General features: G+C 45.2%; 1 protein-coding gene across 3 annotated transcripts in view; it reads right to left on the minus strand.

Annotated features, from left to right (window-relative positions):
- The window catches only part of LOC308064852 (uncharacterized protein), a 41258-nt gene extending 22486 nt beyond the window's left edge, over positions 1 to 18772 (minus strand). For 2 of the 3 annotated variants that reach the window (XM_080389996.1, XM_080389995.1), the window contains exons 1-5: positions 15189 to 18772; positions 4982 to 5041; positions 3873 to 3963; positions 2384 to 2452; positions 515 to 730 (exon numbers count right to left, since the gene is read on the minus strand). In XM_080389996.1, the coding sequence (XP_080246122.1) occupies positions 515 to 730; positions 2384 to 2452; positions 3873 to 3963; positions 4982 to 5041; positions 15189 to 15506 (754 nt within the window). In that variant the 5' untranslated portion in view covers positions 15507 to 18772. Of the gene's footprint in view, positions 1 to 514; positions 731 to 2383; positions 2453 to 3872; positions 3964 to 4981; positions 5042 to 5774; positions 14426 to 15188 lie in introns of those variants that run through there. The other variant, XM_080389997.1, reaches the window with a different exon arrangement.
- Positions 18773 to 18778: the final 6 nt, after the last annotated feature.

Here is an 18778-nt window from a genome sequence, read left to right on the forward strand (position 1 = left end):
AGAGAATGTCGCAGCACAACTGAGACCCAAAGCAGCTCTAAATGACCTTGGCTGGACACCAACAAGGGGTGAATCAGCTGGGAAGCTGGGCAAACTGTGTAGGTACAACACAGCACTGACATGAACAAAGTACTTCCAACTGTCAAATACCCAAACTGATTTGGGAAAGCCCTGCCTCATACTGCTTTGAAATGCACAGATAGACCCTGAAGCCCAATGCTGAGCATGTGTGAGCATCCTCAGAAGGAAAAGCTTTGGTTGCAAAGGAACCAAATACTAAATACCTGTGGATAGAAACCAACTTGCACCCAACAAGTAGTCTGCAACACAGAAGACATTCCTGCCATAAAGACCCCTCTTTTCACATTGCTGGAAAATAAAAGCCAGCTAGCAGTGTTCAAAGGGGGTGGACAACACTGCCTGCAGGCAGGACAAATGCTGGTGGGGATGTACACTGCTGGATGTAGTAATTCATGAAACTTTCCCTCTGCAACGTTTGAATGTCAACACTCACCTACATTGGAAAAAACATCCTCTTCTGACTGGGAGGGCACAGATTCTTCCCGTATGGCTCCTGAGACCTTCAGCACAGTCCCACACTCTGTCTTGGCAATGAAAGCACCTTTTACACTGCCACTGGTGTCCTCTGTGAGCGGCCACACAGCTCCCTTCTCATCCCAGTCAAAGGATGGCTCAGCTGCTGAGCTACCCAGGGATGGTCTGTTGGGGTCTTCTCGGGAATAAACATCACAGGGTCATCAGTATTTTTAATTACAACAAAGAGTTTGTACAGGGGAAACAACAAAGCAAAGCCTGACCTAAACTCATCAGATCTAATGGCTATATTCCAACTGAAATTATTTGCAGATAAAATAACAGTAACGCAGAGCCCCTGGGACGGGTCACTGAAGCAGCAAATGCGAAGGCCATGTGAGAAGGAAGGCACCACATAGTCCAGCAATGAGTCCCACAGGAGATGACGCCGCACTGCAGAGGCCTTGGGCATCCCTTCCTGACTGCAAGGTGGCTCAAGGCCTCCAGAGTCCAGCTGGGGACCCAGAGCAGTAAAGGGAGAGAAAGAGAACAGCATGACCTCCAAGGAAAAAGAAAGCAAACCTCTTGGATGTTGTAGTTCAAGGCTGCCAGAGAAATCACTGCCAGGCATATGGATATTATAAATAATGAAAATTATCTCCAACATCCTTTGTTCCAAAAGACTCCTAAAGCACTTTATGACTCTAGCCTTCAGAATAGGAAAGCATTTTCCTGGGGCTGTGGTGGGGACGGGACCACTGCTGACATCAACCCCACCTTCACACACCTTAATGCTGCTGCTGCTGCTTCTTCCCTGCTAGGAAACAGCAGTCAGCACTCAGCAGGATTAGGGCTTCTTCCTGGAAGACCACATTTCAGTGCTCTGTAAATATCCATACTAAACAGGACCACCATGATCACCTGGTTCAGCCTGCAGAACAACCCAGGCTCCAGGATCACACCAAGGACTTCAGGTGCTTCAAATGCGACTTGGTCTGCTGAGCTCCCTTCCCCTGGGTCAGCAAAGCATTTAATGCCTGCACCAGCTTAGTGTTAAACCATGCGTGGTTAACCTTCTGCACATGCAGCTGGCACCACCCATGCCAACAGGCCAACTGACATGAAGCAAGCCAAATGTAGACCCATCTACTTTGTTAGAGAGCAAACAGAGATGTCAGGACCTTAAGCCCTTAGAGACTGTCAAGCAGATATTTAACTCTTGATAATCCAAAATTTAAAAATCCAAACTCTTGATATTTAACTCTGCTTAATCCAAATGGCAGAGAAAGAGGTCTCAAAATATCTGTGTATTTTGAGATTAAAATTTGCTGTTCACTCGTGCTTCAGTTTTAGTAGAGCATCTGAGAGCACTTTAAAGTAGTCCTATTGCAGACAGTGCAGAAACACCCACATTTATCCAGCTATGTTTCCCAATTCCAAACTTTATCTTAGCTTCTAAATTACTCTAATAAATTACTCTGGGTAGGCCTGGATTAAAGAACACAATTGGAACTGAGCAAATTACACAGGTTTTTGTATACCCATTATCAGAAAACAACTTCCGTCAAGTCACACAGAAGTAACTAAGCTGTATTACATCAAGCCTTTAGCAGGTCTCGGTTCTAGCAGACATTTGCTTTCAAAGTCCTATGGGTAATGATATGTATTTTACTGAAAGCCTGGAGTAAAAGCAAGCTCCCAAAGCTGCCTTTTCCTACGTAAACAGCCTAAGTGCGTGCAAAGATGTTTCTGCTGAATGGTGAATAGAGCAAACAGAAAGATGCTGGGAAGTGAGAAGGGGTGACAAGCCCAGCCAGATCAGGTGTGTGAACTGAGCCTGTGCATTTACCTTTTTGTTTCAGCCTTTCCTTCCTCAAGTGTCGCTTTTCTCGGCTGCTGATCTTGGTCTGCCAGACTCCTACAACGCAGAGCAAAGTTCATTTTGAAGCTAACAAGAAACTTCCTTTATTGCCTTTATTGCTTAGCACCAATATAAACAGCATCTGATAGTTTCTGATGCTGGCTGTAAAAGTGGCACCGGGGCAGCAAGTGCTGCCCCAGTCTCGTGCAGCTTCTGCCCTGTGTGCGTCTCTGCAGAAATGCGTTACATAAGAAATCCCCATCACAAACCTTTCTGTCATGTCTCCTGACTCATGTAACTGTACATACTCTTCTGTCCTTTGTGTCAGCCTGATGTGACACCCCTTTCCCTCGGGGGATATGTCACAACAGAGCATCAACTGCCTTGTATGTCTGACAGGTGAAAGAAGATCATGAAAATCTTCAGTCAGACAAGATTTCAATTTACTGGCTTTCTCTAGCCTTGAACATACTCTGTCCTGCTATGTGGAGACCCTCTGCCACACAGCTGATTTCCACACGCATTCATTCACACAGATAGTGCCACATTTTGCCTCCATCCATGTTCTCCATGACCAAGAAGTCAGGGGAGAGAATGACATAAATGGTTAATAAAAGGAAAAGCACAGTCCCTGGATTTCACCGAGACTTTTGCTCTCCGAAGCATCCCCAAATAATGTGTGAAAACAGTTCAGCTGGCTCATCCGTTCAAAAAATTAAACATCCGTTTGAAGAGAGCTGCTGCTGCTTCCTCTTCTCCGCCAGCAGCCTTGCCGTGCTCCTGACCCACGGGCCCATAGGAGGACTCCGGTCCAACAGCACCGAGGGCTTCTCTTGCTCTCACCACCACACTAATCACATTATAATCTTTTAAGCCCAGAAAAGCTTAGAATTTGTTTTATTCAATATGACCCTTGGTGGGGTGAGGTGGAGAGAGGCTCATGGGATGCAGTGTATTTTCCAGTGAAATTCCAGCTGCTTAAGCCTTGCTAACCTCTGCCAGATTTCTCCACAGATTTGCTTGCAACCAAAGATCTTGGCTCTGTTCATGGGCATGCTAGAAATTGGCTGTGTATTGCCGCAGCGCCTTTACCAGTTGCAATCGTGAGCACAACAAAACACGGCCTGAGAAGACCGCAGCTTCACGGCAAGGGCCACAGGATTAGAGTAAGAGCATGAAGACAAGACCCCACTACCCAGTGGACCTCTGGCCACTTCAGAGATGCTTCCTCATCTGCAGATCTGCCATCCCTGTGAATGCGGTAGGGACCTGAGAAGTGTGGCAGGAAAGCTCATGGTCCTTGTCCGCACAGTTACACGCAGTAAGGAGCAGATAGAAATGGCTCTCAAACTGGCAGTTTTTCTCAGTAACGCAGAACACTAGAGTAGTAGAGAAGACCTTCCTTTTGAAATATTTCATCCCATGTTATTATTTGGTAATATCAATCGGATAACAGGAGAACCAGATCTTTTGTTACCTTCTTCCTCTTGCAGTTTGTCTTTTTCCACAGAAAGAAGATCTTTTGGCACCTCCTTGTCTGAGCATTGAGCCTTCCTCTTCTTCTTAGGCTATGGTATACAGGAGATACATGGCAGAAAGATAAAACAGGTATTTGCTGCATTTCATCATGAAGGAAAAAAGAGTCAGGGCAATAGTTTTGAAACAGAGACCATGCGGTAGTACTCAGAGAGAGCAGCAGTCGGTGCTCTCGGCGAAGTCTTTAAATGGGGGCAAAAGCCTTCCTGAGCAGATCTTATTGCAAACTCCAAAGCAATGAATGCTATAGCTTTTGGCCTACAAAATCTGATTTATCTGCTAGGTTACAAAGCTCACATTTTAGTTCAGCCACCTACTCTATTAGTAAAATTTGCATTCATCATTCCTAAGTCCTAATTTTCTTCCTATAAAGGAGGAAAACCTAAAATTATTTACCCCCTTTACAGTCAGCAATGCTGAAATCAAAAGTTAAGACCCTGCCTATACTTAACCAAAAGAAACTCCACGGAACAGCCTATTTTTAATGAACATATCTGTAGATTGCACTAATCTGAAAGGGCACAGCAGTGGCTGAGGCCATTTTCATATAGCTTGATGAAACAGTAGAGCTAACCTTAAACCTTCACTGTTGAGTGCTCTAGTTTTAACACAGTGGTTCTTGACTCTTCCGAGGCATGATACCCCCACCAGGAACACCAGGCTGGGGGGCTGCTCCGCACTTGGAAGTGTCTGTAAAGCACAGACACTTTCCTCCACACCCACCAGTACAAGTGTTTAATGCTCACAATAAAACCCTTGGCCAGATCCAAGAAAACGTCCCATGTCAGCTCTGGAACTGAAACACAGGAAATCCCAGCTCCCACTTCTGGGCTTGGGCTATGAGGCTACCCCACTTGTGATGGCAGTGACAGGCACTACAGTGTGACTGTGCCAGAGTTACTTGGTCTTACGTTCCTAAGTCACCTCTTAAGTGCTCCAACAACGGGAACAGCAAATTATCTTTAAAAAGAACTACCAAACAGGGAACATTCTTAAAACAAGTATGTGTCTTGAAAGACGACATATAAACTCTAAAGCTCTTGCAGGTACCTTGAGGAGCTTTTTCTCTCTGATGTTGACTGATGTTAGAAGCTGGCCATTCACTGGAACCTAGAAGATGGACAATAAATACATTATGGAATATATAAGTGCATGTGTGTGTATGTAAATATACATGTGAATACAATTATTTGAATACCTTCCTATAATACATACAATAGGCTGAAAGACACAGATAAATAACCCCCCATATAAATCTGGGCTAGAATTCATGGCTTTGTTCCAATTCGAGTAATTTATTCCAAATTAATTAGTGCTAGCTAAGCTTTTATGAATGTAAATCCAGAAACTCTACATAGATTTATTCCAAAGCAGACATATTTGTGGTTTACCCTAAGATGTGTCTAGGATCAAAGTTGTTTTTCAAATAGGGTAAGCCTGTCTTAAAAAAGCAGCGTAGACAGAAGAAGGCTTATTTTAATTCTTGTTTACTGGTTGGGGTGGACCTTATGTTCCCCCTCAAGTCTATGTGACCAACCGAAAAAATAGCTTTCATCCTACTTAGATCCTGTGAAGTAAACCATGAAAATTAAGGACTTTTCAAATTATGGTTTGGTTAATGTCTTGGCTGTTTCAGGATTCACTGGCAACAACCAACCCCCAGCTACGGCGGGGGAGGGTGTAAATCTGCAGCTGAGCTGGCAAGGGCTGTGCCAGCAAGGGCCGCTGCACATGACGCAGAAGCAGCAGCAACCAAGAGAAGGCAGGCTCCTGTTCTCCAGGTGCCTGTTTCCCGCCCGACAAGCCCAGGAGCATGTTGCTGAATGTATGGCACTCCTCTCACCTGCCTGTGCTGCTCTCCTTGTGCAATGCAATCCTCATTCAATGCTGTCCAGGTTTCCTTCCGTTCCATCAGACCTGTTGGGCTGCCCAGCTAAACCCAAAGCTCAGCAAGGAGCCTGATCCAGGCTGTCACCTGGGCGCTGATCCCTCCTCCACCTCTGCCCAGGGCAAGGGGTGATCGGGAGCCCAGACGACAGGCAGGGGAAGGGAGCCCTGCAGGGAGCAACACCCCTGGCTGCAGCCCAGGGCTGTCCCCTTGGCATCAGGAGACAGTGGGCACCCTCTCACAAGCTGGTGATGAAGGGGCTTCAGGTCCTCTTGGGGAAGGGAAGAGAGCTGATGCATTCCACCCTCTACTTCTCCTCCCTTCCCTCACAAGTGACCTCTGTCCCCCAGACACTGTGGCAGAGTTTAACCACATGCACGCTGGAAGACAAAATCTGCTCGATTCAGCTGCAGAGGAGTGGTACCCGCTCTGCGCTGCCACAGATGCTGTTGCAGGGCCGAAGAATAACAAGTGCCATAAATGAAAAAGAGAGACAGAAATACACACACACTGCAAAACGCTGCACAGTAAATCAGGAAAGCTAAAATCTGGTAGTTTTTTTAGAAAAGAAAAAGGCTCACTGGGTGGCCTCATCCCTTTAAGTGATAGGGACACCATTGCAGCTGGGAGAAGCAAAGACCCAGAGCCACCTTGTGATGGGCGAGATTACAGCTCTCTCAGGGCCACATGGAGATGGAAGGGAACTCTTTTCCACAGAGCAACAAGGTTTTGTGTGCTATCCCAAAGGCACTTGGAAACATCATCAGGACCTGAAGCAGCTTCTTCTGAGAGACGAAACAATTATTAATTAGACACCAAAAAAGTAACCTCTGCTGACGTTTGCGATGATTAGTTACTAGCAAATAAAACCCTGTGGGTGATTGCCCACGCCTGTCCCCAACAAACCCAGTGGGGCTGTAGTCCTTTAGCCTCTTAGTGCTTAGTTCTTTGGTATGTTGGAGATTTTAGAGCTGTTTCCCCCCAAGTCTGAGAAAGGTCTGATTTGAAGTGTATGTTAAAACCAGCAAGACAGGCACCTGCATGCTGGCAAATGCTTCATCCCTGGAGGTGCTTGCTTGAAACCTGGACCAGTGACAAGCTTGTGGTAGACAACGGTGTAGCATGGACCTAGCTGGCTGGTGTTCCACTGACACACTGCAGTTATTAGGAGGGGAAACCCCAAAATTGCCAACTTTGCAACATACCACTCTGAACACACAGGCAACACTGATTCTGAGTCTTCCAGTAAAATATCACAGTAACAGGAGCCAAAATCCCTGCCCGATTACATCAGTAATTCCACCAGCTTCAAATTATAAGCTTAAACCAAGTGGTTCGCAACTCTTTTGTTTCCCTTTGCTGTCAATTGCAAACAATATAATTGTTTACAATTATATTCTTCTGAACATTCACTAGCAAAGTAATTATTTCTGTTAAAAGCCAGCCACATTTTGTAATAATTAGCAAGGCCATCTTTGGTTTGTCCCACAGGCAGTCATCTCTCTTCTGAGACTCTCAGGTTAATTTACTTGAAGTTACATTTACTCCGTAAGTCCCACCACAAAACAAACCATTTTCCACATCCTGCTCTGCTCAAAGGAAAAAAACCCACTCTGCCTGCAGCAGGGAAGGAAGCAGCCTTAATAGACATAAAATACAACACCAGAGGAATTCTGGTGAAAATTTGAACCACTTAGATATGAAAGACCTTGAGCTTACACCATTCTTTCTCAGCATATGCTCCTGTCTGCTGTGTGAAAATACAAATAGATCATGTCTCAGTGAAAAATTCCTATGCAATATAACTTGTTGGGGGTGGAGGGCTGTGACTTTCCACTATATGGCACAGGACTTCAGGAACACTGAATTTTATGGGATGAACACAAGAAGGGATGACCAGGGGAAGCCATTCAATGTGTAAACACAGTATTCCTTCCCAATCTCGACAAACTCTGGTGATTTCCCAGGTCTCATAACAAAATCTTCACTGTTTTCTAAAGGCTTTGCAATTGCATCTCCCAAAAAAAAGCGCTTTCAGCAAGACTGCCACCATCAGCAACAAAAACAGCAGGGCCAACTTAAAAGGCAAGGGAGGAAGATGCTTTTTTGCCTTCTTTCAGACACACACAGAGGATAAGAGACATCCCACCTCCTCTTAGCTGCTCTTTACATCAAGATGCTTCTGCAAGCATGAGTGACTACACAGAGACAAGGAGGCGTCAAGATTAAGGACATGCAACTGTCTTCCTCCCCCAGGCTGCCATGAGTGAGCACAGCCCGAGGCTGTACAGAGCCCTCACAGAGGCAGGGAGAACTCCAGAGGGAAAACGTTGAGTGTGACAGAGAATGAGGGAAGATGCAATCTACGTTGACTCTGACAGACTTGTCTCAGCTGGGGCAGGATCATGTTCCTGGACCTTCTCTCCATATAAAATGACAGCAATCAAGAAGCTGGAAAAATTGCAGCACTGCATTTTAATGTTTTGTCAGTCTGACTGCTGTATACTTTTACTAGACAAGCACAACATTTGCTACTTTAATGAAATTTCATCTGCTAGGCAAACATCCCCCTCTCTATCACTGACTAAAAGGTTAAAAATACATTGGTGACGGTCACTTACTATATCCCAGGGGTCTTCAGGATGAATGACTGGCTATTCAGCCCTAAGTACCCACCTGCACTCCTGAACCTTGTTGCATCCTTCCTCATGAGCAGCTGAGTGCAAGAAAAATACCAAACGTGACCACTGATTGGTGATTACCAAACAGCTCGCTACTCAGGCGATGATCTTCTTTCAAACCTGAAATATCTGCTGCTTGTCCACCATCCTTCAGTAATCGCAGCAGCTCCCTTCCTTTCATCACCAAGTATTTTTATAAGTTCAGCTTCATTTTAGTGGAAACGTACTACTCTAGCCTGACCTTTTGTATGAAATCCTGCCTTTACCCAAGCCCTTCTCAGGCAGTAAGCCGGCTGTACCAACCCCACCCTACCCTATTCTTCCCTTCCTAAGCCCTTCGCATACAGGATTAGTCATGCCTCTTTACCATGCCGTTTGGCTGTTCTGAAAAAGGAATTTTCATTATTTTATTGTGAATTTTCATTATTTTATTGTGCTTAACCTAATGGACTCATTAAAGGGAAATGAATTTGTCAGGGTAATTTTTTCCTTAATGAAAAATGTAGTTTTGTACGGGGACAACACATCTAAACCCTCTGCATTAAGTGGCTGTATAAAGTTATCAGTGCAATTCCAAATACATTAAATATATGCAGAGAAACAGAATCCGGACTTTTAGTGGAATCAGACTTAGCATATTAATTTCTACTCACATTCTGTGGAACAATAGAAAGATTATTTTTAGTTCATGGCCATTTGGTTCATGACCCAGTGGAACAGGATTTCCCCCCCACCCCCTGCCTTTTTTTTCTGTAACCTAAGGTTATATTTCTGATGATTGCTCTGAAACCTTTATTCCCTTGAGCTAGCATTTAATCTATTTTTACTGTTAATATAGTTCTACATAAAGTCACAAAGAAAGGAGGCAAAGACTAGGTCTTCAAATGTTAAAAAATACGGGTTTAATCATTAATACATAAACTGTGTACTCCAAGCCATAAAACTGTACCCCTAAATGCTTACCTTTATGCATTTCAATACTTTCACAGGACTGGTCATTTTTACAGAGCCAAACACCTTTTTAAGTGTCTATCAGATCAGGAAGCCTGCTTTCAAATTGCAGTGCCACCAACTGGTTACAGAATTAATTAAAAATTATGTGAACATTAGCTTCAGGTTCGCTAACCGCCCTTTGTCCCACTTGGGGAAGGTGCTTAAAACTGCATTCCTTAAGGAAGTCATGCAAAGGTTTCCCCAGAAGAGGGATACTAGGACAAAATAAACTCAGCACATGAAACCCAAGGGGAGCTATTATATGCTTCACACATTGGAAATCTAGGAATTAATTTAAGAACATGAATAAAGATTCAGAAAAATTGTTTTCAGCTACCACTTTCAAAAAACTTTAATTAAATGGGTTGGACACTGGAAATGAACAGAAGCAAAACTATCCCATTCTTGCAGGGGGTCTGTGAACACAAAACCATTTCCAGATTTAAGAAATACTCCAATTAAATTGTTTCCTAGTGCTTATTTCCAGTGCAGAAACTATTTTTTGTTCCACCTCATGTTACACCACAAGATAAATGTGGCGGACTTAGGCCAAAAGGCTGCATTGGTACAGCAAAAGCAGCACCAACATGTGCTAAATTAAAAGAAAAAGAAAGGTTTGTGTGTGTTTAGGAACAAAAAGAAACGGACTTTATAACCAGGGCATTAAATAACCTCCCTGAAACATGCTGTGTTACTACTGAACAAAATATCACTGCAATCCTCAGCTTTCTCAGTAGACCTTCAACAAGCTGAAAACTGAGCAGGAGCCTTCATCTCTCTCGGCACCCTCTGGAATGTCTGGTCTTTGCTCCCCACATGGCACACTGTGAGTTGGGTATTTGCAACGCCACTTGCAGTCCACTGTTTGCTCTCTGAGGATGGGTTCTTCCCTCCTGTGCGCAGAAGCACTGGCTCAGCCACAGGGCAGGCGAACCAAAGCACCAAAGCGCTGCTGCTGCTGGGCCAGCCAGCAATTTGTATTGATTGCTCCATCAGCAGACAATGAGCAATCTGCATGAAAATGTGTTGGGAAATAAAAGCAGCACTGAGTTTCATTAATTCTGAATCAGATTTTCATAAATGGAAGCAGACATCCTGGCCAGTCCGGCTTTGCCATGTGGTCCTGTGGGGCTTTAACCTGGAAGACTTATTTCCTAAACCAATGGGAACCAGGTGAATGGGAAAGGACAAGCCTGCATTTGTCAAAGAAAGGATGGGGTTTAAACAAAGCAAGAGTGGCCAGGGAGACAGGAAAGCACCAGCTTCAAAGAAAATTACTCAGTCCTAATAGCTAGAGAAAAGGTAACACAATGGCAGTTTGTGCTAAGGTGACAATGGGAAGCCACAAAAACATACTGGGTTCCTTAGCAAAAGAAACTCAGAGGCTTTTGATGCATGGCAGAACATAAAATAACTTCTTTGGGCCATGCCTGCTCACACCACCAGACACACGTAACTGCAAAAGGGAGGGAAAAGAGAGCAGGATCTTGGGTTTTGATCAATACTGTAAATATTAATCATATTAACAGCTATTACTGATATGTGTTAATACAATGTTTTCCCTGACAGAATCACTTCAGACAAATAGATTCCCAGTAGGAAAAAAGAATCTGTTGGAAGGGAAAATTATACAGGAAACACATGCAACAGACAGAATTGTCTGGGAAACCTACTGGGAATACATGAAATTTTCCCCTTCATTTGAGGTACCTGGTAGAGGAAAGAAAGAGATGGTGCTACCATCAAAAGGATGCTCCAAGAACCTCGTGGAAAAGAATGTGGGCCATCAGCACAGAAAATCTGTTCCTTTGCACATATTCACAGGGATGAAGTTGCCTGTAGGAACCCCTTGAGCACTGAAAGGTAACGAATACAGACTGATGACAAGAAGCAGGAGCCAGAACTACAGCTGTAGCCATTCATATCTGAAGGTAATTCCAAGAGCAAAATTAGAGAAGCAGCTCTGAGATGCTATGTATTGTAATATGTAATGCCTACACTACATACCCTCCCACTGGCCAGCCTTCCCAGGACGCACAAGAGGCCATATACAGCAGCTATAAATTCGGGGAGCTGACAGGTACTTTCCTCAGCTCAGCTGCTCTTATCATCTGATGAGACGTCTGGGGAAAGACAAAAGAGTTTCCCCAGCATGAGTGGATTAAAACCACTGTTGCAAGGAGGGATGAAGAAATCAGTTTCCTGGGATTTACTATTCTAATTAATCAGAGCAGCATTACATCAAGGGATCAAGTCTCCATTTTAAGAAGGCAATTACCAAACCCCAACACCTTCTAGGATACTTACAAAATCAATTCTCATCCAAGACTGCTGTACGAAAATAATTGTGGAACAGTGTTGCATTGGCATGAAAAATACAGTATAACCGGAAAAGGTAGGAAAAAAAGATCTATCTGCATACCTCTGGAGCTGAGGAGACTGATATTTAGTTCTGGTGTTGTTAAGCAATCCCCACAAGAGGCAAAAAGTATCTCCGGTTTCTAAAGACACTTCTGAAAAGCAGAAAGCTTTCTTTTGGGATGTATCAGATAATACATATTTTTAGAAGTTGCCTAAGAAAGATGATATCACTGCATTTGTACAAAAAGCTCTTCTTTTGGACTGACCAATTTACAGAACAACCTAAAACCTATGAATAAACACAAACCCCGAAACTCAACAGCAATCTTGTTCAGATCAGTTGGCTTCCAGCAAGCCTCGTTAGCAGTTTCCTAAAAGACTCTTTATTAGGGAAAAGGTTATCTTGAAAAAGACTGAACACCCTCTAGCATCATTTCTGGAGATTTTTTTTGTGTATGACAGCAGCCAGAATGTAACTTGTTATGTGTGATGCATAGTAAGATCACATTCAAAATGTGCTTTTACGGTTGTGTTGGGGCCGTGCACCCATTTGAACAAAGTTTGTTCAACAGCCTTATCTCATAGGGGCTGTGAAAGCAATTTAGAGCAGGTCTTAGAGTGTGCAGCCTGCTCAGAGGCTAGTAATCACCGCATCCTGTTACTCTGCTATACGCCAAGTAAACAAGTAGTGAGATGAAAGGATTGAAAGCTGCCTGCCAGCAGGACTGGCATTGTGAGAGACAAACGTAGTTATGCACTGTTGCATTTTAGTGACTTGGACCTGGGAAGGATTTGGATGGAGGTGGCTGGGAGGGCTGGTCTGTGGCTGGGAGCTGCAGGCTGGGAAGGAGCCCTGGGGATTGCTGAGGGCGCGCTACACCCTCCAGCAAAGGCACCCTGGGCAGGCTCTGGCTGTCTATTGCTATGGGGCATAGGGGCATGCAGAAGAAAGGAGATTGGTCCTACATCAGAGGAACTGCAGCCCTGTAAGGGCAGATTCCCCAGGGAAGGCAGTCTTGCAGCCCACCCATGGGGCAGCGGCTGGGAATCACCAGCAAACACACATTCCCAAACCGAAAAAATAATTAACTGCCTAGTTTCTTTTAATTAAGATCTTGGCTTATCCCCCACTCCAGGATATGCAGATGTTTGGCTGCTGGGATGTATCAACACACCTGAGCACCGGAGGCAATTCGTCTCTTAGCTTCATACCTCAGCAGGCAGCAGAGAGTGGCTCCCACCCTGCAATGCCTGCGCGCCCCAGCTTATGGCATTGGCCACGTCTACAGATGGAAGACTTTGTTATTAATAATATCTCTGATGCTGCCTCGGTAGAGATTTTCATATGCAAATTTCGGCATATTAAAGGTGTTCTGCTGTTCTGGCATCCTTGCATCAGCTAAGTGCCAAAGCAGCATGGAGCATTTTACACTTACGTAAGGAGATAAAGTTTTTGCCTCAAGGATATGATGTTCCAAAGCCAGAGATAACATGATGGGAAATGACAAGGAGCTGTGGAGAAGGGGGGTAGGGAAAAGAAAACGAGACAAACAGAGAAGAGAAAGGGCTGGCTACTGTCATGGGAGGACAAGCCTGATTTTTTCATTTCAGCATGTAAGATATTTTCCCCAGGTTATCTTTCCTTAGGATCTTTTAAGTTATTTTTCTTGATCATCCCCTTCTCATCCTCCATGTCCTTAGGACCATATTCTGCCTCTTCTGCACTTAGAGAATAATCAGTGGGTCTCACATAAAGGATGATTCTACCCTGTGTAAACGCAACTGCTAGAGCCCAGCCCCTAAAGAGCAGGAAACCCTGAGTGCAGCAAAAGATGAGAATAATGATAGAAACTGCAGATGATTGTAAACAAATTTATCCCTTCAGTTTATCTCTTTCTGCTCTTCTTTGGTTTCTGCTACCCAGGCCTGTGAGGTACAGCATCGCTGACCAGAAAATATCTATTTCAAGCAGTGTCTTCAGCTTAAACTAGTAACTCCACCACCACTACAGCACCAGGCCTGTCTCTGACAACAGCATGTGGAGGTCCCGCTCTTTCTGTCCCACACTGCCTCCAATAATTGGTGGCTCTGCAAAATTTTAATTTGTCCTGTAGCCATCTAGTCTACTGAAGTCATCTAGTATCGATGATTATAATGCTATAATAAAATTCTTACTGAAGTCACCCTTGACATGGGCAGTTCTGTTTGGATTGCTTTTTGATTTAATTGTTCTTTACTAATTTAGGGATACCTATGCTGCTGGGCCAAGATTCTGCTCTTACTGATGAAAGACAAAATACCTTAAAATGGAACAACCTATTAAAAGATAATACAACTAAAAGTTAAAACTTCCACAGCAAATAATAAACCACTGAAAACTAGTGTTATGATGGACAGCCTGATACATTTATGTTCATGAAGAAAAAACCCACTTATTTTACAGCCTACCTCACATAGCTTCCACCCCCACCCCCCCAAACGGGTTTAGTTTATCTTTCTCAGAAGTGAGACCTAGGAGATACTAGTCAGATAAACATGTTCAGAAATGCTTGATGTATTAATTTTAAATACATACTTACTTATGTTCAGTATGTTCTCCTGGGAGTTTTACTTTCCATACTGCAATACCTTGGTGAAACGGTTTTCTGTAATTTATCCTGAGATTTTCTGCTACAGACAGCTTACAGCAAGTCAAAGCGACACAATCATGACGATGTCATACGGAAACTTCATCGCAGTGCATCATATCAAACTCAAACATATATTCAACAAGGTGGCCATGGTCATCAGCTCTCAGCTACCATTATGTATTAACACAATAATAATGAAGCTTTGCTTTGTAGTAAATATACATTATTAGGACATTGTATTAACACCACAGCAGAGATACTCTGCTTGCATCCTCCCTCTTAATATGATGGACATTAAGTGGAGTTACCTTAATTCCCTGCACTCGGGATCAAGCCCATATGGAGCTATGGTGTTAGACAACGTGGCAGAAGAAATGCCAAACCCAGCAATCCCAGGCCAGGTGCTCTGGCAACCTGCTGCCTTGCCCTGTAATCCTGATGCCACCACGGGGCTCGCAGAGGAACGCTGAGTCCCTGACCCCTAAACCACCCAGAGAGGTTTGGGGCGCAGCATCTCCAGACAGGACGGGCTGCCCGGGCGCGCGGGATGGGGGATGGCCGTAGCAGAGGGGGCACCCCGGGCTGCCCGGCGGGTCTGCAGGGAGCAAGGCAGGCAGGAGGAGAAGATGCTGGGGAGGAGGGAGGGAAGGGTGCTTGTCCCGGGCAGACCCCGGGCAGGGAGCGAACCCCCCCGCCGCCCTTACCTGCGCCGTGCGCCTTTGTTCCTCGGGCTGCCGCGCCGGCAGCGCCCCAGCCGCCCGGCCGCCGGCCCCCGCGGGGCCATCCTCCTCCTCCTCCTCCGCCTCCTCCTCCTCCTCCTCCTCCTCCTGCGCCTCCCCGGCGGCGCGGCGCGGGTGCCCCGGCGCGGCCCGGCCGCCTCGCAGCCCCCGCAGGACCAGCAGCGCCGCCGCCGCCGCCGCCAGCACCAGCGCCGGCCAGAGCAGGGCCATCAGCCGGCCCGGCAGCCCCGCCGGCCCCAGCTCCCCCGCGCCCAGCGCCAGCCGCACGGCCGGCCCCAGCATGGCCGCCCCGGGGCCGCCGCTGCCCCCGCGGGGGACGCTCCGCGCCGCGCACGGAAAGTTGGTGCCGGAGCCGCGCTGGCTGCCGCAGCCGGGAGCGGGCACCAGCGCGGCTGCGAAGCCGTGCCGGGCGGGGGGACCGGCTGCTCGAAGCGGAGGATGGGGGGAAGCGGGGGGGACGCGGACACGTCTGTGCTTGCGGGAGGGGACTCTGGTTGCGAAGGGTTCGGTCGTGAGAGCGGTTGCGCGGTGCGTGGATTGGGGGGGGGGAGCGCGGGCGCTGCCGGGGGCGGTGTGGGGGGCTATGCCGGGGCTGGGGGAAGGAGTTAATGCACTGAACGAACGCGATGCGGTTCAAAGCAGCGGAGCCGCGGACATCAGGATTAATTTGAGAGCAGGTGCGTGGTCGAGGATCAGGATACACAGGGATGTCCACAAGTGATGCATTTTTGCAAAATTCTCCTGTCTAGACAGAAGAGGTTTTAGGGATGTACTTCTGTTCTCAGGCACCGTTACAAATAATGTCATTATCAAGCAACATCCCTGTGATAATTAAAAGAATTGCCTATGTAATGCAAGGCACGATGTGTTCCCGCCTAGTGCTGATCCTCAGGGAAATGCCACCGCTAGCAGAACCCTGGGCAGAGTGCCTCAAACCACAAACCTCTTACTTTGCTGGATGGAAAATTTCTCCACCCACCTGATGAATAAGTGCAGGTGATGCTCTCAGAAAGTCTTTTTTCAAAGTCATAGAGCTTCTTTAAAAGTGGCAAGTTGTGTTTTATCCTGGCCTATCTAGAGGGACAACTTCTGAGAAATAAACGGAGGGAAGGAGCGAGCCCCTAATTTAGACACGTGTCTCTCCATGTGGTCATGTCACACCTGGCACAAACTCAGGGACTCACCAGGGCTAGAGGGCACTACTGCAAAGAAGGTAGGGATTAAAGCTTAAATAGACCAGTATTAAAAGTCATGTTTGTAGTAAACCCAGCGCAGAGAAGGGGTTTGGTAAGAAAATGGTCTTTCTCTGTCCTGGCTTTATTTCACACCCAGTGGGGACTGCTCTCTCCTAGGTGCAGATCCAAGTGCTGGAGCTGAAACCCAAACACACACCCTTGCAAGAGGCAGCAATGGGGAAGGCTCATTATCCATCCTTCCGTTGGATTGACAGCTCTTCAGGGGGGAAAGACTTATTAATCCTGTGTCCTGGGCCTAATTCTAATTCATGCTGAACAATGATATGTTTTGAAAGCACAATAAGGTGTCATAGGACTGTAGAAATGTCCAGACAAAATATAGGAGGATCGTCAATAAAATGATGTGTTGAATGGCTTTATGGGGAGAAGAAGGTTTTAGGAGGGAGGGAGAAATGCTGAATACTCAGGAGAGGGCCACAGGGATATGGTGGTACTTTAAATGGAAACTTCCCATCCAAATAACAACATTCAAACACGGATCCCACGGATTATCTGTTTTCTGTTCATCTGTCTTAGCCTCCTTATCTTCAAAGTTCAGCACTGAGTAATCTTGTGGTCTGAAACCTCAGAAACTGGTGTTTCTGTTCCTAGCTCTGATACTGATTTCTTTTGAGCATATGCCTATTTTGTACCTACCTGGAGCCCTAAGGTGGTAACTGAATAGTCATGTGCAAATGTCAGAGATGGGGGGGACTTCCCCTGAAGTTAAAAAATGGCAGCTATGTGATTGGTTTTATGACATTTTAGTTTGATACTTGTCTTTTATTTTTTCCCCGCCTTGATATCTGTGTTCATAAAATGAATCTCTCCAGGTCTGAGCTGTTAAAACGGATACAACCTATATCTCGGATCATAAATATCACTGCTTTCAGGTCCTCTAAATTAGTTTGCTTTTCTTTTTCCCAGGGAAACATAAGATGAAAGACATTTCAGGAGTCAGCATTGCTTAATTGACTATGAGATTACTGCTATGCAACATTCCTTTCTATTTCTTTTTTTCCCTCTACGAAATAAAGGCAGTTACTGTGGCTGGCCTGTAATGGTATTAATTTTCTAAGATAAGCATCACCACATTAGACCTTTTTCTAGTATCAATACAGGCTTATTTAACAGCATATCACTTGCAGTATTGGTCTATGAAATTAGCATAAATTATCGTGATGTCACGTTATATGGAAAGCCTGATTTTTTTTGTCAAGTGCAAGAAGGTATTTTTCTATTTCTGTGACATAAAGTAATTACTAATGTCTGATGGGGAGTTGTTCTCTATTCAGAGTCAGAATGGGAGTCTAGTAATCAGGAGCTGCAACCATCTATTTGGTGTGGATCAAAATGCAGTTCATATACACTGACAAAATAGTGCAGTCGCTAGTGCCTGATGGGCCTTATTCGAACCTGTCTGCTTCTGCCTGCAGAGTTAGTCATTGGAGATGCTGAAATGATGAAGGTAGCCTTTGGGAGCTTTTCTGGGGACAAATTCAGTCTTAATAGTGTTTAAATGTTTCATGCAAACAGTTTGATTTTGACAAAACAAGGTCGCAATTGAAAAAAAAGAAAAGCAAAAATCCTGTTTTGGGCAGTTACTATGGCAAAAGGAAACCAGAGTTTTCTAGCTGAAATGAAAGCATTAACTTTTATTTAAATTTTCTATTGGATTGTTAGAAAATGAAATTTTCTGGAAAAGTAGGGAACTAAATTTTTTAATAACACTTCACAGAAATTGTAACGTCTTGACCTGCTGTATTAGCAATAGACTTAAGGCTTCACCCACGGAAGCTAAGAGAAGTACCCTACTCTGACACTGCTTGTGTTTAATCAGCAGCAACAGATGCGGTAGAAAAATCAGTGATTTCAAGTCAGAGGTGTAAAGAGAAAGCTTTTAAACTGCCTCAGCAAAGAACGCCTTTTGAGAGGCGGCAAAAAGACATCTTGGTAGTATTTAATACTCTTTAATCAGCTTCCCTCAACTGGGAGTTCAGAAAACTATAGCTGAAACAAGGCAGGTGAGTTTTGTTTCTAACAGCTGCTCAGAAAGCCTTGAGTAAGGGGAGAGAATGAGCAGTGTCTCATTCAACCTACAAGCAATGGTTGTTCAGAGCAGACACTTCTCAAAATTACAAGGCTTTGTCCTCCCTCTCTGAGACCACGGGAATTTGGGCTAACCCATGGGGGTTTGCACTGCTTTGAGTGACACGGAGCAGCTCTCCTTTTGGTAGCTGGTTTCTGTGCTCTGAGTCAGGAGCTGTTTCTGGCAAGCCCTGTGCAGAGGTGGGTAGGAGGATGTTTGGACACAGCTGA

Source organism: Falco punctatus (assembly GCF_963210335.1).
Source record: "Falco punctatus genome assembly, chromosome: 5".
NCBI classification, from domain to species: Eukaryota; Metazoa; Chordata; class Aves; order Falconiformes; family Falconidae; genus Falco; species Falco punctatus.